The sequence below is a fragment of the Athene noctua genome, chromosome Z (assembly GCF_965140245.1).
Source record: "Athene noctua chromosome Z, bAthNoc1.hap1.1, whole genome shotgun sequence".
Classification (NCBI taxonomy): Eukaryota; Metazoa; Chordata; class Aves; order Strigiformes; family Strigidae; genus Athene; species Athene noctua.
Window position 1 is genome coordinate 34,895,628 of NC_134077.1, and position 18,661 is coordinate 34,914,288.

Here is an 18,661-nt window from a genome sequence, read left to right on the forward strand (position 1 = left end):
CTACAAGAAACGGACATACCTAGAAGCTTTATGAGATTCTATGTTTTTTTAAAGAGTATTAGTCCATTTGGTTTAACAATTTCCAAAGGAATTGAACAAAAATGCTTGGGTGCTTTTAAAATCCCACTTTACACTTTTGCTTAAATCCTTTAGAAGTGTCTCAAAAAAACCGCCTTGGCTAAATGAAGACATAATACCTCCTCAAGTCAGTGATCCACTGTGAGAACAGATCCGTTACTACAATGACAGTTCTCCACAAGGGATTGTTAAAACAAGTAGACAGACTAGTTCAAGAGAGTTTAACAAAGGGAAGACTGCTTCTCTTGCTAAGAGCAATTTCTAAAAATTGCAGAGGTCAAAGTGCTAGGAGGGTGTTCATCAGCATAGTCTATTGAGAGGATTGTACAATTATTTGAAGAATGATTTATGGATTTATTCCTTTTATTTTGGAAATATTATTCTGCTGCAGCAGTATTTTCTAGATTCTAACAATAACTCCCATTCTGCTTACAAACACCCCACTGTCAAGTTTGCAGCCTCAATCTACCACAGTATTCGGCTGGGCTGCAAAGATCCCAAATTGGGAACTGTCACGATCACGGCTTTCCCAGCTTTGCTTAGATGTTCAGTATGAGTTGTAACAGCAAAAGTCCATACAGTCCCTCCCAGCTAGGGATCTAGTACAAGGATCTATAAAAATCCACATTATTGCATGCTCATATAAAGGTCAGCTTTCATACATCACTGTTCCATTGATTTCAACCAAGCTATTACAATTCATAGAAGCTGGAGATCTTCATTTGGTTCCTGGCTTTTAAAGTAAAGAGCTGAAACACTTTCTGAAACATATTTCATCATCATTTTTGCAAAAGAATGATAAATAATATAGAACCATCTTAACTGGGGCACTTTGACTGGAAGAAAAAAATTGGTCATAAAATAATAACCTGACCCAATTTTAAGAAGTTTATACAAATGCATTATGTTGTGCACTAAACTTAGATACATAACTTAGATTACTTCGGATGAGATTGACTCAGTAAGCATCCGATCATTCAGAAAGTATCATGAAGTGACCATGATAGTCTTGCAGTATGTCTGGTTACTGCTATAAACACTAGTTCTCACATCTTATTTAGTGTGAACAGGCTTACAAATAATGCCAAATGATGATTTATAGGAATCTTTCACAATGGGGTATTCTGTTACCATCCCAGGTAAATATTCCTGTTCCGTCTGAGTAATTGCATTACTGCTGTAACCACATTAACATTTCCTCATCTCTAGCTACCTTACACAGAGGACAATCAACACTACCAGTCCTTTCCTGCGGACAGCTTTTTCAACACTGTATCTCCATGGATGATCTGTACTGTTCCTGCATCACCACTACCATCCTTCAGAAGAGCCCTTCAGGCTGACGTCTCTTTTTCCATGTGATCAACAGTTGGGCTTAGTTTGAAAAGTCCAACAGTCTGGAAATACGCCAGTCACATCCCATCTGCATTATTTGCACACCTCTGAACACTTGTGTCTGCTCCATGATCTTTGCACTCTTTCTGCTACCTGGCGGCTGCAGACAGCCACACAGTACCACTGGATAAGATCCAAAATATCTCCTGCTGACTCTGAAGTCAGACTTCCAGGCAGAGCAGCATACGAAATTTTTTGCATCTATCTCTCCTAGGCCTTGCTAACATCTTAGTTTCACAAAGTAAAATCACATCTATATTACATTTGTCTGAAATGCTGAGTGTTCCATCTGGACTGCTTTTTCTTGTCCAACATGTCCCCTCTCTTCTGCACTGGAAGTGACCAGTGCTAGCATATAGAATAGACAATTGACAAATTAATTTCTGAGGAATTTTCCCAGCATCTGATTGCTGGTTTGGTGAACATATGGTGTGAAATCAGATGGAAGAGCTACAAATGACTGAGAAGTATGGACAGCGCACAGAAATACTGTATTTAGCCACTAGAAGCCTTCATCTTCCTGTCTCAAAAATCCTTATACCTTTCTGTAAGTGGTAGAATGTGAAATAGTTGTACAAAAATTCAAATGTTTGAAAACTGCACAAAATACAGAGGAAGAAGGTATATTAGAAACTCCACAAACTCCTGGCAAGAAATGTTATTCTGATCTCTCTCAATACTAACACTTGTCATTATGACAATTTGGTGTACGTACATGCAATTTGAAGAGTAGTGACAAATGATTTTTGGTTAGATATGTTGTAATCTACAGTATCCACTTTTGCAATAGTCCATACTTTCTTGCAATGAGCCTTGTTTTATAAATGCTCCTGCATAGTGACAAAAACTGTGATGGGTCACCTTCAGGCAACAACTGCAAATGAAGCATAACTATTTTCATGGCAATATTCTTCAGAAGTCTCTGACTCAAATTCTTGTAACTCTTCACACCAGCTAACATGTTCGGCCAATCCATTATCCTTTTTAAGTTGAGAGGAAAAGTAAGGCACTCTCTTTTGTTTAAGGTTCTAAATAAATTACTATGACATACTCTACAAAAAATGAACAAGAGACTACACAAGTGCCAGTATTTCAAATTACTTTTGGGGCTAAAATGATCAGTGCTGAACTCCACAGGTTTTTGAGATTGTACAGAACACACATTCCATAACTTAGAGCATTAAATGTATTGTTGACTGACATCCAAAGTCAGTTAGTCAGTTCTTGCCCTTCAAAATGCCACTACCTTAAAAAAAATCAATGCAAAACTAATTATAGGAGGGAACTTGTGTGGACTGTCTTCAGTGAACTCTGCTTCTTTCATAGAATCACAAAATCATAGAACAGTTTGGGTTGGAAGGTCATTTAGTTCCAACTCGCTGCCATGGACGGGGACACTTTCCACTAGATCAGGTTGCTCAAAGCCTCAACCAACCTGGCCTTCAACAATTCCAGGGAGTGGGCAGCCACAACTTCTCTGGGCAACTTCTTCCAGTGTCTCACCACCCTCACACCCACAGTGAAGAATTTCTTCCTTATATCTAATCTAAATGTACTCTCTTGCAGTCTAAAACCATTACACCTTATCCTATCACTACCTGACCCTGTAAGAAGTTCCTCCCCATGTTTTCTGTAGCCCCCTTTAAGTACTGGAAGGCTGCTATGAAGGGTCTTCCTGGATCCTTCTCCAGGCTGAACAACCCCAATCATCTCCACCTGTCTTTACAGGAGAGGTGCTCTAGCCCTCTGATCATCTTCATGGCCCTCCTCTGGACTCACTCCAACAGGTCCATGTCCTTCTTACATGAGGGCCCCAGAACTGGACATGGTACTCCAGGTGGGGTCTCACTAGAGTGGAGTAGTGGGGGAGAAGCACTTCCCTTCCTTTCACACCTGAGTATTTACTCAGCCATTATAGGTGAAATATTAGATGCTGATTACATGATGCTAGATAATACTCACAGCAACAGCCTCCAGGATTTGTTTAACAGCATCAGCAGCATCTCGTTCACTGTAGTAACCCTTTTCCACAATCCTACAGAAAAAGCAATAAGAGAAATTGTGTTCAGGATTACACATTAAGGTAAATAAACCATGCAGGAAAAATCTTCTCAAAAATGAGCTAGGGAACAATCAAATTTAAATATGATCAGGACTGTGAAGTGCCCCCTAAAGAATAGAAAACAACCATCTTGCAATTTAGATTACCTTTGATTCCCAGTTAAATGAAAAACTGGAGATAAAATATCAACCACCTAAGAAGCTCATAATATATACATATTCAGTTGAAAGGTTTTGGGATTTTCTAGAATTTGGGGAATCTGAAATACTCTCAGATAAAACTGAGATCTTAGGAACTGCCTTTTCACTATTATTTTAAACTTAAGCTTCCCCTTCCCCATTTTATTTAGTTAGTTTTTAAATAAAAGCACTCTGCTATGCACACACAGATCTGAATTATTCAAGAGAAAGGATTGGTGTAAAAATTTACTAACTTTAAATTATCCCTTGAGTATAATAGGCTGAACAATTGTTATTTTTTCCCCCATCAGTAGAAAACTAGGGTGTCTGTAGTCAAAGAAACAGTTTCATTAAAACTACTTTTTATTTTGTATAGATAACACATAATAGCTTGATTTTGTAAAAGAGCTCACCATGTGCAGCTTACAGTGAGTTCAGCAATAGTTATGATTTCTGAAGATCCTGCAAATGTGGTTTTCTTTCACTGTTTGCTTTACATCAGTTCAATATTGTAAAACCAAACCAAACCTCAATTTTCTTATATAATAATGTTATCTCCCTGCAACCTTACCAGGATAAAAACATTAAGAAAGAAAATACTTTTCTGTGTTAAGGTAATGTACTAGTGTATTTCAACATGTTGTATGCTATGCTGCACAGAAAGGTCAGCAAGCGTTAATGCAGATTTCTGGGTTGGCCTCCTAAAGCCCAGCTGTGGTACTGCAACTCTTTTAGAAGAACAGCAGCAGTGGCACAGGGTCTGGGGGCTGACTCAGGATTTGCATCGCACATTCTCCAAGAACTGCCATCACAGAATGAAACATTATATAAATGTACAATTCAGTTAAACAGAGTCAGCAGAAAATAGATTTGCACAATGAGAAGGTAATAGAAGAAGGATCTATCATTAACCTGCACTAATGCTCCATTTAAGTCACCCAACAGTCTTTTTACTATTGTATTTAACTACACATAATATATTGAACTACAATAATTCTCGGTCAGAGAGTAACCTTGAAGGCAAGATCTTTGACCTGAAGTTGTAATTTTTTTACTATATTCATTTTTCAAAGCCCAAGAAAACATAGATGGATGTTGTCTAGAAACAGAACCTGTTGTGCCTATGAGACATTTTGTAAAAAGATCTGCAAGCGCATGTCAGTTTTACAAAACAATGCCCTAAAATCCTCATGAATCAAAAGAGCAAGCAGCCTATAGAGTCTGAAGTCAAAAGCCACTGGAAAGACCTTCTGCCTCAGGGTCCAGAAACAGACTCTCCTTGTGGCAAGAAGGGTATCTTTTCTCTCAACTTCCCCTGTTTTGCAGTATCTTTTTATCAGTTCTTCAAAATAACAGACTCACATTGAGCTACCTTCAGATGTACCTTAACTCCTTACACTTTTACAAAAGCTGACAGGAAGGGTGTTGACTAATATACATATGAAAAGCATTACTACACACTTGTTAGAAGATTAAGTGAAGTAAGAAACAGTGCAAAGATAATAATCCACTAGAACCAGAAGTAACAAGCATGGCACTGAGGAAAATACTCTACACAGGGATATTCCCAACCAGCTGTAATTACTTTACCTTAATACTTATTGTGTTCACAGATAACTAAGTCTATTCATATGGTATTAGTAACAGCAAGCAATTCTCCAGCAGGAGTTGTTCTATTTCACCGTTATTTATTTGCTGCATAATTATTTGGCTTTATTTCTAGAAGGTTTTTTTTTTGTTTGTTTGTTTTTTTCTGGCAGCCTTTCAGCTACCATCCCATATGCACTGCATACCTCCAGTCCTTACCCTGATTTGGTTATCTGTTTAAACCATTAGGGAGAGCTTTACTTGAACTTACTACCACAAGGGTAAAATAAAGCAAAGTTTACTCAATGAGACATAATGTTAGGCTTTTAGCTTTAGAGGTTACAAAAAATCATCAATTACACAATAAAATGCTACATTATGCTTGAAAGTAAGATTCCTCCTTAGCTATTTCAAGCAGAATCATCCCTCTTTGGTACATTACATGGCAAGACCTGAGCCCCAGTGAACCTCTTGCATGAGTCTTGTTCCCCCAAATATACTGGTTTGGCTTCCTCCTCCTTTTTAGTTCAAATAAGCTATTTAGTGTCAGCCAGTAGGTTCCCGTCTGCAGCATCCATAGGCATTTCTGAGAATACAGACCTCGCCCTCATTCCACCTTCCCCCTTCTCTGCTGCTGAGTGCGAACTTGCTCCTTTGATCATGGCACAAAAGGCATGTTAAAACACTGTCCTAGTTTTACTGCATTCCATGTACTAGACATTCACATAATCATTGTTAAGTTTACAATCTCTACTAGGGCACAGGAGATTAAAAAAAATTCAAATCTGGTCACAAGAGAGTAAACCCAAAAAGTCTGCTGTGCTGGTTTGACCCTCTGCTTTCAAACTGCTATAAATTTTGGAGTATATTCCACAATGCACCACAGGAAAAAAACAGGCATGGTGGGACTGCTGATGGGGAAGTGCTGCACCTAGGCAGAGCTGCCAGCAGCACCCTGGGTTTAATTCCACCATCGCTGAGGCATACATCCCCTGGAAATGGGCCACCTTGCTGTGGAGGTTTGAACGCAGGTGGCAGCCAGATCCAACGTGGCCAGCCATTCACCTCCCCCTCCCCCCTCTAGTAAGATAGGGGAGGGGCAAGAGAAGAGAATTTGTGGGTTGAGTAAAAAGAAAGAATTTACTAAATGTAACAAGACAACAAAAGTAACAATAGCGAGTTCAAAAAGAAAATGGGTAAAATGCAACAGTGGCTTACCAAGCATAGCAACCGCCCCCCACAGCAACAAAACTGACCTTTGAGCAGAAGGCTTGTGCGCCTGAGAGGGTGCGATAGCCCACCTGGGCATGACATCACATGGTATGAAATAATCCTGGTCGAAACGGAGCAGGGCCAGCTGGCTTGGCAGATCCTCTGGTATTGACCAACCAGGTGGCTTTTGCTGAATGCACGTCCCAGTGTTCGAAAGTTCCAGCACCCATTGCTCTCAGTGTCGTTTTCAACAACCCATTGTATCACTCAATTTTCCCAGAGGCTGGTGCATGGTAGGGAATGTGATATATCCACTCAATGCCACGTTCTTTGGCCCAGGCGTCTATGAGGTTGTTTCAGAAATGTGTCCCATTGTCTGACTCAATCCTTCCTGGCGTGCCATGCCGCCGTAAGACTTTCTCCTCAAGGCCTAAAATGGTGTTCTGGGCAGTGGCGTGAGGCACGGCATGAGTTTCCAACCAACCAGTGGCTGCTTTCACCATTGTAAGCACATAGTGTTTGCCTTGCTGAGTTTGTGGGAGCCTGATATAATCAATCTGCCAGGCCTCCCCGTATTTATACTTTGACCATCATCCTCCATACTAAATGGGCTTTAACCATTTGGCTTGCTTGATCGTAGCACCATGTCTCACATTCATGGATTACCTGTGCAATAACATCCATGGTTAAGCCCACCCCTCGGTCACAAGCCCATCTATATGTTGCATCTCTTCCCTGATGGCCGGAGGAGTCATGGGCCCAGCGAGCCATAAACTGTTCACCCTTATGTTGCCAGTCCAGATCTACTTGAGACACCTTGATCTTGGCAGCCTGATCTGCCTGTTGGTTGGTCTGATGGTCTTCAGTGTCCCGGCTCTTGGGTACATGAGCGTCTACACAGCGTACTTTCACAACCAGATTCTCTACCAGAGCAGCAATATCTTGCCATAATTCAGCAGCCCAGACGGGTTTGCCTCTGCGCTGCCAGTTGCTCCATTTCCACTGCCGTAACCACCCCCACGGCGCATTTGCCACCATCCATGAGTCAGTACAGAGGTAGAGCACCGGCCACTTTTCTCACTCAGCGATATCCAAGACCAGCTGGATGGCTTCCACCTCTGTGAACTGACTCGATTCACCTTCTCCTTCAGCAGCTTCAGTGACCCATCACGTGGGGCTCCATACTGCTACTTTCCACCTTCAAGGTTTCCCCACAAGGCGACAGGACCCATTGGTAAAGAGGGCATATCGCTTCTCATTATCCAGTAGTTTATTATATGGTGGGGCCTCTTCAGCACGTGCTACATCTTCCTCTGGCACCATCACAATATCTTTGCCTTCTGGCTGATTTGTGATCACTTCCAGTATTCCTGAATGACTGGGGCTCCCTATTCAAGCCTGTTGTGTGATTAATATGACATGTTTACTCCATGTAGCATCAGTTTCATGGTGTGTAGAGGGGACACTCCCTTTGAACATCCAGCCCAGCACTGGCAGTCGGGGAGCCAGGAGGAGCTGTGCTTCAGTACCAATCACCTCTGAAGCATCTTGGACCCCTTCATATGCTGCCAATATCTCCTTTTCATTGGAGTGTCGCAGTTTTCTGATCCTCTGTATCCTCTGACTCCAAAATCCCAGGGGTCAACCCTGAATCTCCCCTGATGCTCCCTGCCAGAGACTCCAGGTAGGGCCATTCTTCCCGCCTGCATTGTAAAGCATGTTTTTAAAATCTTGCCCTGTCCAAACTGGCCTGAGGGCTACTGCATGAACTATTTTCTGCTTAATTTGTTCAAAAGCCTGTTGCTGCTCTGAGCCCCATACAAAATAATTTTTTTTCCAAGTCACGATAGATGGCTGACAATCTGACTGTAATTTGGAATGTGCAGTCTCCAGAAACCCACAACACCCAAGAAAGCTTGTATTTCCTTTCTGTTAGTTGGTGGGGACATAGCTGTTATTTTATTAATCCCCTCCATTGGAATCTCACAACATCCATCTGGCCATTTTACTCCTAAAAACCGGATCCCTTTTGCAGGTCCCTTGACTTTACTACGCTTTATGGCACAAGTGGCTCTCAGACGGATTTAGATTATTCTCTCCCCTTTCTCAAAAGCTTCTTCTGCTGTGTTACCCTATACAATGATGTCATCAATGTACTGTAAATGTTCTGGGGCTTCACCCTGTTCCAGTGCAGCACGGATCAGTCCATGGCAAATGCTGGGGCTGTGTTGCCACCCCGGGGCAGTCGATTCCAGGTGTGTTGGACACCCCTCCTGGTAAAAGCAAACTGTGGCCTGCATTCTGCTGCCAGAGAGAAGGATGGAGAAAAATGCATTGGCAATATCAGTCGTGGCATACCACTTGGCCACCTTTGACTCTAGTTCATATTGCAGTTCCAACATGTCTGTCATGGCAGCACTCAGCAGTGGCATGACTTTATTCAGGACACGATAGTCCAGTGTCAATCTCCACTCTCCATTAGACTTTTGCATTGGCCATATGGGGCTGTTAAAGGGGAGTATGTCTTGCTGATGACTCCTTGGCTCTCTAGCTGATGAATCAGTTTATCGATACGGATTACAGAGTCTCAGTTGGTGTGGTATTGCCGTTGGTGCACGGCAGTTGGCACCCATTTTCTACAACCCTCATCAATCCCACCACAGAAGGATCCTCTGAGAGACCAGGTAACACAGACAGCTGTTTAATTCCTTCTGTTTCCAAGGCAGCTATACCAAAAGCCCACCAATACCCGTTGGGGTCCTTAAAATACCCTCGTCTGAGACAATCTGTGCCAAGAATACATGGAGTGTCTGGGTCATTCACAATGGAGTGTTTTTCCTACTCTTTTCCACTTAGGCTCACCTCGGCCTCCAATACAGTCAGCTGTTGAGACACTCCTGTCACTCCTGAAATACAAACGCGTTCTGCTCCTTTAAAATTTGATGGCATTAGGGTGCATTGAGCATCAGTGTCTACTAGAGCCTTATACTGCTGGGGGTCAGATGTGCCAGCCCATCGAATCCACACAGTCCAGTAAACTCAGTTGTCCCTGTCCTCTGCCTGGGTGGAGGCAGAATCCCTCTAATGTTGGTCATAATACCTGCCAATGACAAATGGGTTAGTGTGGTGTGCACCTGTTTCAGCCTCACCTTGATGACTGGAAACTGAAGCAGCATTTCTCCTGAAAGGACAATGTTCTGTACTTGCTCTTCTTTCCAGCTCACATACCTGCTTTTCTAGGAGGTAGGTAGGTTTTCCATCCCTTTTCTTCATGTCTTCTCCATGGTCACACAGACCACAGCTTCCCCCGTGGTGTGTACCAGTTCTCTCGAGTAGAGAAACAATTGCTCCTAATAGCCGAGATTCTGGTCCGTGCAGGTGGGAAGTAGAACATGTTCTCCCTAAGTTGCTGGAATTTTTGAGATAATTGCTTCACAGCTGCAATAATGAAGAAAGAGACACTTTCTTCATATTGTCGTAGTCAGCGAACCAGTTCATTCACTGTTGGTCCCTCTTCATCTGGCCACTCCATTACTGCTAATGCACTGGCATATGATGAGGGTGTGCTCCGTACAAAAGTCCTCTGCATGGGCCGGGTGCAACAGACTTCATCTGTGGGTAGCTGTGCATTATCTGGTTCATAGTAAACTACCTCCCGCACAGCTAGCTCCCTCAAGTATTGAATGCCTCTCTCCATAGCGGTCCCCTTACTTGGTCGACATGTCAAGTCATCCTTGAAGGGATACCTCTCCCTCACACTTGACAGAAGTCGCTTCCAGAGACTAAGATTCTGTGTCTCCTTTCTAATGGCTTTGTCAATGTCCCTTTCCTTAAACAAGGATCCCAGCTGCCTCGCCTCCCTGACCTCTAGTTCCATGCCACTGGCCCCGCTATCCCAACACCGCAGCAGCCAGGTAACAAGTTGCTCAGCTGGCTGGTGGCTGAAATCTTTTCTTATGTCACGCAACTCACGCAAGGACAAGCACTGGGTGACTATCACTGGCTCTGCCTCCTCCTGTTCTTGTGATGGGCCTGTTTCATCATCACCCTGTACACTGTGAGGGGATTTTCTTGTGTATTTCTTCTTCTGTATGGGAGCAACTGACACTGTCATGGTTTGGTTCTCTGGTTCAGCTGGAGCTCCTGTGGTCAGGGTTGTAGTGGCTGCAGTTTCCGTTATTTGGTTAAATAGTAGCTTAACCATAAACAAAACCTGAACCACATGCAGGAAAACACTAGCTCCTAACAGCACGATAACCATGTTTAGACCAACATTCTACAGTTATCTGAACCCCCCAAATTTCTCAAACACAGCTGTAAATCGCCCCAGGACCAATGACTGCATGCTATCATAGATGAGCAGTTAACCCACCTCTCACGGAAGGGGAGCAACAGCATGGGAAACACGTATTGCATATCAGGTGAAAAGATCTTAAGAGCCAAACAATCCACATTTTACCCGTTTTTTTGTTATCTCATACAAAATGAAAAGACTCCGTTCCCCATGTTGGGCCTCAAAAACAGTGGAGGTTTGAACTCATGTGACAGCCAGACGCCACTTGATTGGCCCTTCACCTACCTCTCCCCCCTCTGGTAAGATAGGGGAGGGACAGAAAGAAGAGAATTCATGGGTTGAGTAAAAAGAAAGAATTTATTAAATATAACAAGACAACAAAAGTAACAATAGCGAGTTCAAAAAGAAAAAGGGTAAAGTGCAACAGTGGCTTACCGAGCACAGCGACCGCCCCCCACAGCAACAAAACCGACGGAGCAGACAGCTTGCCCTCACACAAAAGAGAGAGCCTGAGAGAGCAACCGCCCACCTGGGCATGGCATCACATGGTATCAAATACTCCAATGAAAATTAACTTGATCCTGATCGAAACCAGGACACCTGCCCATGCCTTGAGTCTAACAGCTGCACAATGGCCTTGTGCTCCTCACTTCAGAAACATGTAAGGCAGAAGATTTCAAAGTTTCAACAAGATTTGAAGTTCTCTAATTTCCAACATATGTGATTTAGATCAGAGAAATACACAACAATACAGTTAAAATTCAATTTACATTTCTCCCTTCATCCTACAAATTTCTAATTTTACAGTAATTTTAATATCGAATAGATAAACGGGGGGGGGGGGGAAGAACAGCTTACTTTCAATGTCCAACCAATGCAGGAAAGAAAACCATCAAATACCTAACTGCTGGAAACAAGAGAGGTCAAACTGATCTGTAAGACTGTGCTCTTGACCACAGCATGTAGAAGACCAGCACAGCCTGACTTAGGCAACTATATGTTAAGGATAGGACAGTGTTCTCATTTACATTAAACACATAACAGAAGAAGAAACAGACACTGAAGATTATGCTATTGTGCATTTACACTTTACAGTAAATAAACGTAATGAAGTGTAGGTCCATTTCTCAGGAGAGCAATAAAAAACAACTGTAGAATTTTTGTGCAATGCACATGATTTACCCATTGATGTTACATATGAATAACGTGCATTGGCAAGCCAAGTACAGCTTATGTCACATGCAGTCATGCAGTTAACTTTCTAGTTTTTCACAAGTCTAGAATCCATACTTACTGAGAATACAAACCTAATTCTTAATTAATAATAATCTAGCCAGTAGAAAACCTAATCTTCTCTAACAGCAATAAATGAAAAAACACGTAATTCTTGCTAAAGATGAAAATTAATTTCTAAGGGCCTCTGCTTTAAAAGTAAAATCTGACTATTAGACTTAAAGAAGAGTACTGAGAAAAGATTATCCTATAGTGTAGGTCCTGTAATAATGCTGGGAGATCATGTGCATATCTATTTTTTGCATCCTCCTTGTGATAGTTTGCATAAGACAAATGGTAGGTGTGCCAGTTTGCTTTATTATAACAACACTCCTACCTGAGACCAATAAAGCTTCTTTACAAGGATTTTTCAATTTCAGCCTGCAGATTAACTCTGACTCATTGCCCTTTTTTCCACAACAGGACACCTGCGGAATTTTGTTATTATGGAAGCAAAACCAATTTTTTATACCTAGTTTACAGAATGATCTTTAAGAAAAGCATGGATGAAGGAAGATTAAACCTGCACTGAGAGGATGGAAAGACAGGAACAGAAACAATAGGGAACTAATTAAATAGTCCCTTTGATATACAAATGAAAGAGCCAGGTAGGCCAAAAGAGTGCTGGAGAAAAAAATCATGAGGAATACAGCACAGAATCCAGAAGAAGGGATACAGAAATGCTTAAAATCAAAGGGAAAAAAAAGCTTGGAAAAACACTGAATTTGGTGTCACAAACACCCAGGAAATTCAAGACAGAGCTTTGAATAGAAGATTACATTCTATATCAAGCAAAAATGTGATGTTGATGAAATAAATACTTCCTCTTCTAGCCACACTTGTGTAAAATCACTTTTTCATGCTTGCATGTACACATTCATTGAAATACACTGATTGTTTACACTTGTACATGGCAAGACACACATCTAAGAGAATGTACTGATGGACACCAAGCTACGCATCTCCTAAAACACTACCTGATTTAATTTTGTTCAAATTTGCCAAGCACATGTGAACATATTTTAGACAAACCCATCTCCTTCTACAAAGAGAGCGAGGAAGTATTTCCCAAAGGCCCCTTCCTCACTCCTCCTTTCCACTACTGCCAGAGATGGAGATGCCCCTTGGGAACAGCTCAGCTTTCTGTGGTTTCCCTGCCTGCCTGCCTGCTTGAAGGATCCAGTCACCCGGTATAGCCCACCCTGCTGTGCCCTCTGAACCAGATACTGTGGCCACCCCACAAAAAGCTCTCTCAGGTGCTGTTGCAGCTCAGAGGTGGAAAAGCCTTGTGATGTCAGGTAACAGAGCTATAAGGATTTTAGTATGGAGCAAAAGTGCCCTCATCATCACACCACCCAACACAGCTGTGGAAATGTACAACGTATTTCTTGTGATGCATGCATTCTTATCCACAGCAAGTAGTTGAAACTTGGCAGCTTCCAAGTGATTGTCAAACACATGTATGTATTCAAGTGTTCAATAATTTGCAGTAATGCTTACCAAATTCCATCCAGCCTTTCTAGCACTTCTGTTCCCTCTGAGTACTGCTAAGTTCTGTGGCAATACAAATCCTTTAGTTTTGAAGAGTTTAGTGTAGCCTCTACCACAGAAGTGCAACCCTTTGTTGCTTGCAATGTTTCCATTATGCACCTCTTCATCAGGGCCTACATCAGCAGATGCATAAATTCTTACCAGCATTTGCCATGCTTCTACAGCCTGCAGTATAATTTGGAAAGACCATGCACTGCATTTTACTCCTTTTAGGACATTCTTCTTAGGACTTGGTACTATGCCTTAATTCACCACATCTGTATGAAGTCACTGAAAGCAGTGGGCTATCACAGTAGAGGGAGGTATATAGTGCCACACTTGCTCTGAAGAAACTTTATTACTGATTGGAAAAAAATAAGAGCGCACTCCTGCTAAACTAAACACATTTGATCTGAAAATCAATGAGGAAAAGGATGGGGAATCCCAACATGTCATTTTAATATCAATTTTCAGAGCAGCATTAAAATTACATTGATACACAACTTTACAGCTGACTGAAATACATGTATTTGGGGATTAATGACAAGTACATTAGGCAACAAGCAGAAACAATCAATCTCCTGCAAAAACAAACAAGTGAACATTTCATCACAGAAGGAAAGGAATAGGTTTTGGATTTGATTTTTTAATGAGTAACAAAACAGAGGGCCAGAGTGCTAAAAAATGGAATCAAAAACACCCAGCAAATCACTCTGAACAAGCAGGATGGCACACACCTCTTCATGTAAGGCTGCCAATACCTTAAATTCTCGGTCAGCACTGGCTGTTGCCTCAGAAGTGAGACCTCTCAGCTGAGACTGAGGAAGGTTTGTACAACCTTCCCCAGGCAGTGCAGCCCACAGAATCACTCCAAGCCTTGCACTGAAACAACTCCTGAAACCTGTGATCAGGAGCACCAGGGGGTGGAAGAAGCAACACCGAAGAGGAACCAAATGGTACAAGAAATGTATAATAATAATACCAGCTCCCTGACCCTGAAACCAAAGTTTTGTTTTTCTTGGGTATGGGAAACCAGTGAGATTATTCCTGCAATTTTAAACACAAGCTGTTCTCGTGACTCCTTGTGATCAAGAGAATTTGAAGACTTACCCACTTTTACAAACTTACTTCTTCCTCCTCCACACTCTAGTCCTTCTATTCTTAGCTTTACTTCCCTGCTTCCCTCCCACACGGGCCACCCTATCCATCCTTCAGGTTTGCCTGAAATCTAAGCAGGTAAAGGCAGTTTCTTGCTTCCCTTACCTCAGATTGGTAAATGCACTTAGTTTTATGTAATCAGTCTAAACAGTTACGTTAAAATTTGCAATATTTAGCCATCATCGGATATTGCTAGTACAAATATTATTTCTCTACACTGTGGAGCTGGTTGCATTTCAATATTAAGTGAATCTAGAGGCATATCATATAGCTTGAAGAAGGCCTGCTAAATTTATTTAGCCATCCAAACCAGTAAATTTTTTAATTAGTTTATCAGTTCTCAGCATTGTTTCTCTTTCTTTCTTCACGCTAAGGCTGTACATGCTTTTTTGATGATTCTTTATAAATACTGCAATATCAAAAAAAGTCACCCCTGTTTGTAGGGTCATTTTCATTATGCCTCTAGCTGGCTTTTATCCAAAACTCTTGTACCACATCTTAACTGTGGGCATCTTGTTACATCATGTACAGTCTCAGGTGAGACACTGGCCTATATAAATACCTGTTGCAATGCCAGTACATGCTAACGTTTTTTAATAATATTTGGTTCTATATAATGTGTTAATTTACCTAAAATTCTTTGGTTGTCATGGAGATTCTTTTCTGTACATATTCACTTAATGCTTATGTAAATTCTTACATTCCATTAAAATGAAATTAAAAGGTAAAGTGAGACTGAAATTTAGCAGAAACAGGAAAGAAAATTACATCACTCTATTCAACAGCAAAAAGGTTTCCACGAGGAACACTTTCTCAATGAATGATCCACAGATCTATCGGCTCGTATCTGTACCAAGATGATTCCAATTCCTTGTTGCTTTGATGCATTTGTTTAGTTAAAAAGTAATATTTATGCATTTTCCAGTTGAAGAGCAATAAATATATTTAAAAAGTAGATCAGATTCAGTTTGCTGATTCTCCCTTATTTTACAACCATTTTCATAATCCAGTGCAGATTAGCTGTTACTCCCATTAATGACTCAAACTGCCTGCCCATGATCTGAAGAATGATAATGGGAAGTACAGAACTGGATTAGGATCTGACTCCAAGTCAAACAAACTAGATTGTTTGCTTCAATACATTGTTTAGAAATGAAATGCAGCATTGCAGTCATTCATATTTTCCCTCCATTATTAAGTAAGAGACAGTTTTTGATAAATGGGGCATGTGGGAGAATTTAGAAAAAGATTGTGTATTTCTTGTAACTCATTCAAGATAACAAGTTTTCCCCCTTTAACTTTCTTTCTACTTCCTACTCAGTATTTCTATAACACCTACAGAATTAGAAAAATCTTATAGGAAAATCAGGAATTATACATTGAAAGACTGAGTAAATAAATGGCCACACATTCAAAAGCAGCAATCACCCAGGTGTCTGCAGCAAAATTAGTAAGAACAGTTCTGTGCCCAACATTTTTGAAAAGACAGAATCATCTTTCATGAGTGTGAATTTAGCAGACAACTGTATAAACAAAAGTCTTTGTTTCTAGAGGTTGTGAAACCACAGTGCTCATGAACTAGCAGCTCAAACTTCTCTCTCAGACAAAAGTTTTTGTGTAACTGACTCTGTGAGGCAGCATGACAAACTGAATTATTTCAGCATTTCACAGCTCCTGTCTGGTGAGAAAGGGAGGGGGCAAAGAGAAGCTTCGCTGGCAGCTTGCAAAGGGGGCAGTGGCCTGGGAAGAATGAAAGAGCAGGACTGAAGGTTCTGATGAAGCCACCCTGCCAAGAAATGGTGAAGCTTCCATTGGATTTCTTTGTCTAGCTAAGGACACCATGTTATAAGATGTGGGCATGTGGAAGAAGTTCAACAGACAGTAATTGAGACATAGAAAACACAGCCAGGGACCAAAGATTGCAGAGACTGTGAATATATAGTCCTCCACTGCATGAGAGTTTGCTATAAAGAAGGAAGTAGTTACCTTCTTTCTACCTGCTGGGGACAAAGCAGACAGATTTTAGCCAAATTTGCAGAAAGAAAGATTTTCCTAATATTGAAGCTGAATCTAATTCCAGGCTGGAGAGTCACTGGAATAGCCTACATAAGAAGATTACAGAGATGTTTAAGAAACAAAACCCAAACCCCTGGGCTTTCAGGGATAGTTGAAGGATGCTGCCTGACCACAGGTGAACAACCTGCCTGCTCCAGCCCTCCATGTCAAACCTGCACATCTGTACCTGCCACGACATTTTAAACATATTGCCCCAGAGCTCACTCTGGCACAACACTTATTTCCCAGCAAGAGTGAAACAAATGGCCATCAAAGTCTGAAACTGGGCTTAACATACATTGCACTTATATCCCTCTATGTCACAGTTTGCAGGAGTATTCACATTATCATTATTCAGTTCAGGATTATTTCAGGTTCACTTGTTCCAGTCCTCCTTTGGTGGCCTTGGCACCTCTTACACTGCAGGAATGTGTGATACATTCCTTATTACAGTGGCTGAAGTTCAACATTGAACTGAGAAATAAATTATCTAAAAAGGATTTGCTTTTCAGGCTTTCATCAAAAAATCAACTTAAGTTATCATTTAGGATAAGCACATTGGTGCTCTGAGTATTTAAGAACTACTCCTTACTAAAACATTTTGGCTTCCCTTTACACTCTTGTCACTACGTACATTGAAAAATCAATGAGAAGCTAAATGTACAAAGTTCATCCTAAGTGATTTTATAATTTTTGGAAAGATGTTGAATCAACGCATAGAAGACATCACTAGCTCTTGGGTCAGTCACAGACTTCCTGTATTCATATATGTAGGCTACAGCTATATAGGCTATAGGTATATATACCTCAACTTGTCACCTGCACAGAGCTTTTAAAACCTCTCTGCATTTCAAACAAATATGAAAGCTAAATTTGTTAATAACTGAGGAAATCAGCTAAGGCTCGACCAGCTTCCTATTTAATTTAACAGGTGTATGCTTCCCAGTTTTTCTGGCATCCAGACCATGTATGTCTATATTACAGTGGTGAGGCTGTAGCAGAAAATCAAGAATACACATCAGAGATGTTGTAATCACAAGAGGTCATGGTATTAACAGTACCTAACAAACTAAAGAGCTTTACAGGCACTGATGTGTCCTACCTCTAAAAGGCTTGCCCAGTTCCCAGAGTGGGCTAGCACAACACAGGCTGGTTCCAACTAGGACATACCCATGCTAACAATTCCTGCGAAGTCATCTTGAGCAATAACAACAAAAGACAAGAGAACATTTTAAATGAAAATATTTTAAGTGAAAAGCCTTCCACAGTGGAGTTAAGAACGAGGTAAGCTTTAATGTCACCTCAGTTCACATTTAGAAAGCAGCAGGAAGCCAACCAGTACTAATAGTTGCACCAACATCATTGCTTGAGTCATTTAGTCATTTATAAAGCTGCAAGGTGCTCCCTCTGATGGCTGGTGTTTCACCTAATTCTAAGTGCATACATTGACCACATTGTAAGTAGTATTCTGTGCACAAACATTTACAAAAAAATAATTTGTATTTTTCATCTTGAAGAGAATATTGTAGTCAGCAGATATTGACTGATTTTGAGTAAATCTGTCCAGTAAGAGAAAACAAAACACTGACCACAAAAAAGTCTAAAGGCATTATTACAACCTGTACACAAAGAAAATACTAAACTACTGTGGAAAGGCTATAAATGAGCATTAAAGCATGCTTCTTTAGTCTTAAATTACTTTGTTTTATCATTACTGCAGCTGAAATCAAGAGACACTAAATGAACTATTATGACATCAAGGAGCACTTTTACCAGAACTAATTTGTATGTTGTCTTCTGATTTTGGAGAATATGTCACAGCTGGTGTAGTCGTGCCAT

At 41.0% G+C, this 18,661-nt stretch overlaps 1 protein-coding gene across 1 annotated transcript in view; it reads right to left on the minus strand.

The window, feature by feature from the left end:
- CAMK4 (calcium/calmodulin dependent protein kinase IV) overlaps positions 1-18,661 on the minus strand; it is a 226,028-nt gene that overhangs the window by 80,415 nt on the left and 126,952 nt on the right. Inside the window, exon 5 of the mRNA XM_074931666.1 lies at positions 3,436-3,508. Within this exon, the coding sequence (XP_074787767.1) occupies positions 3,436-3,508 (73 nt within the window). The remainder of the gene's footprint in view (positions 1-3,435; positions 3,509-18,661) is intronic.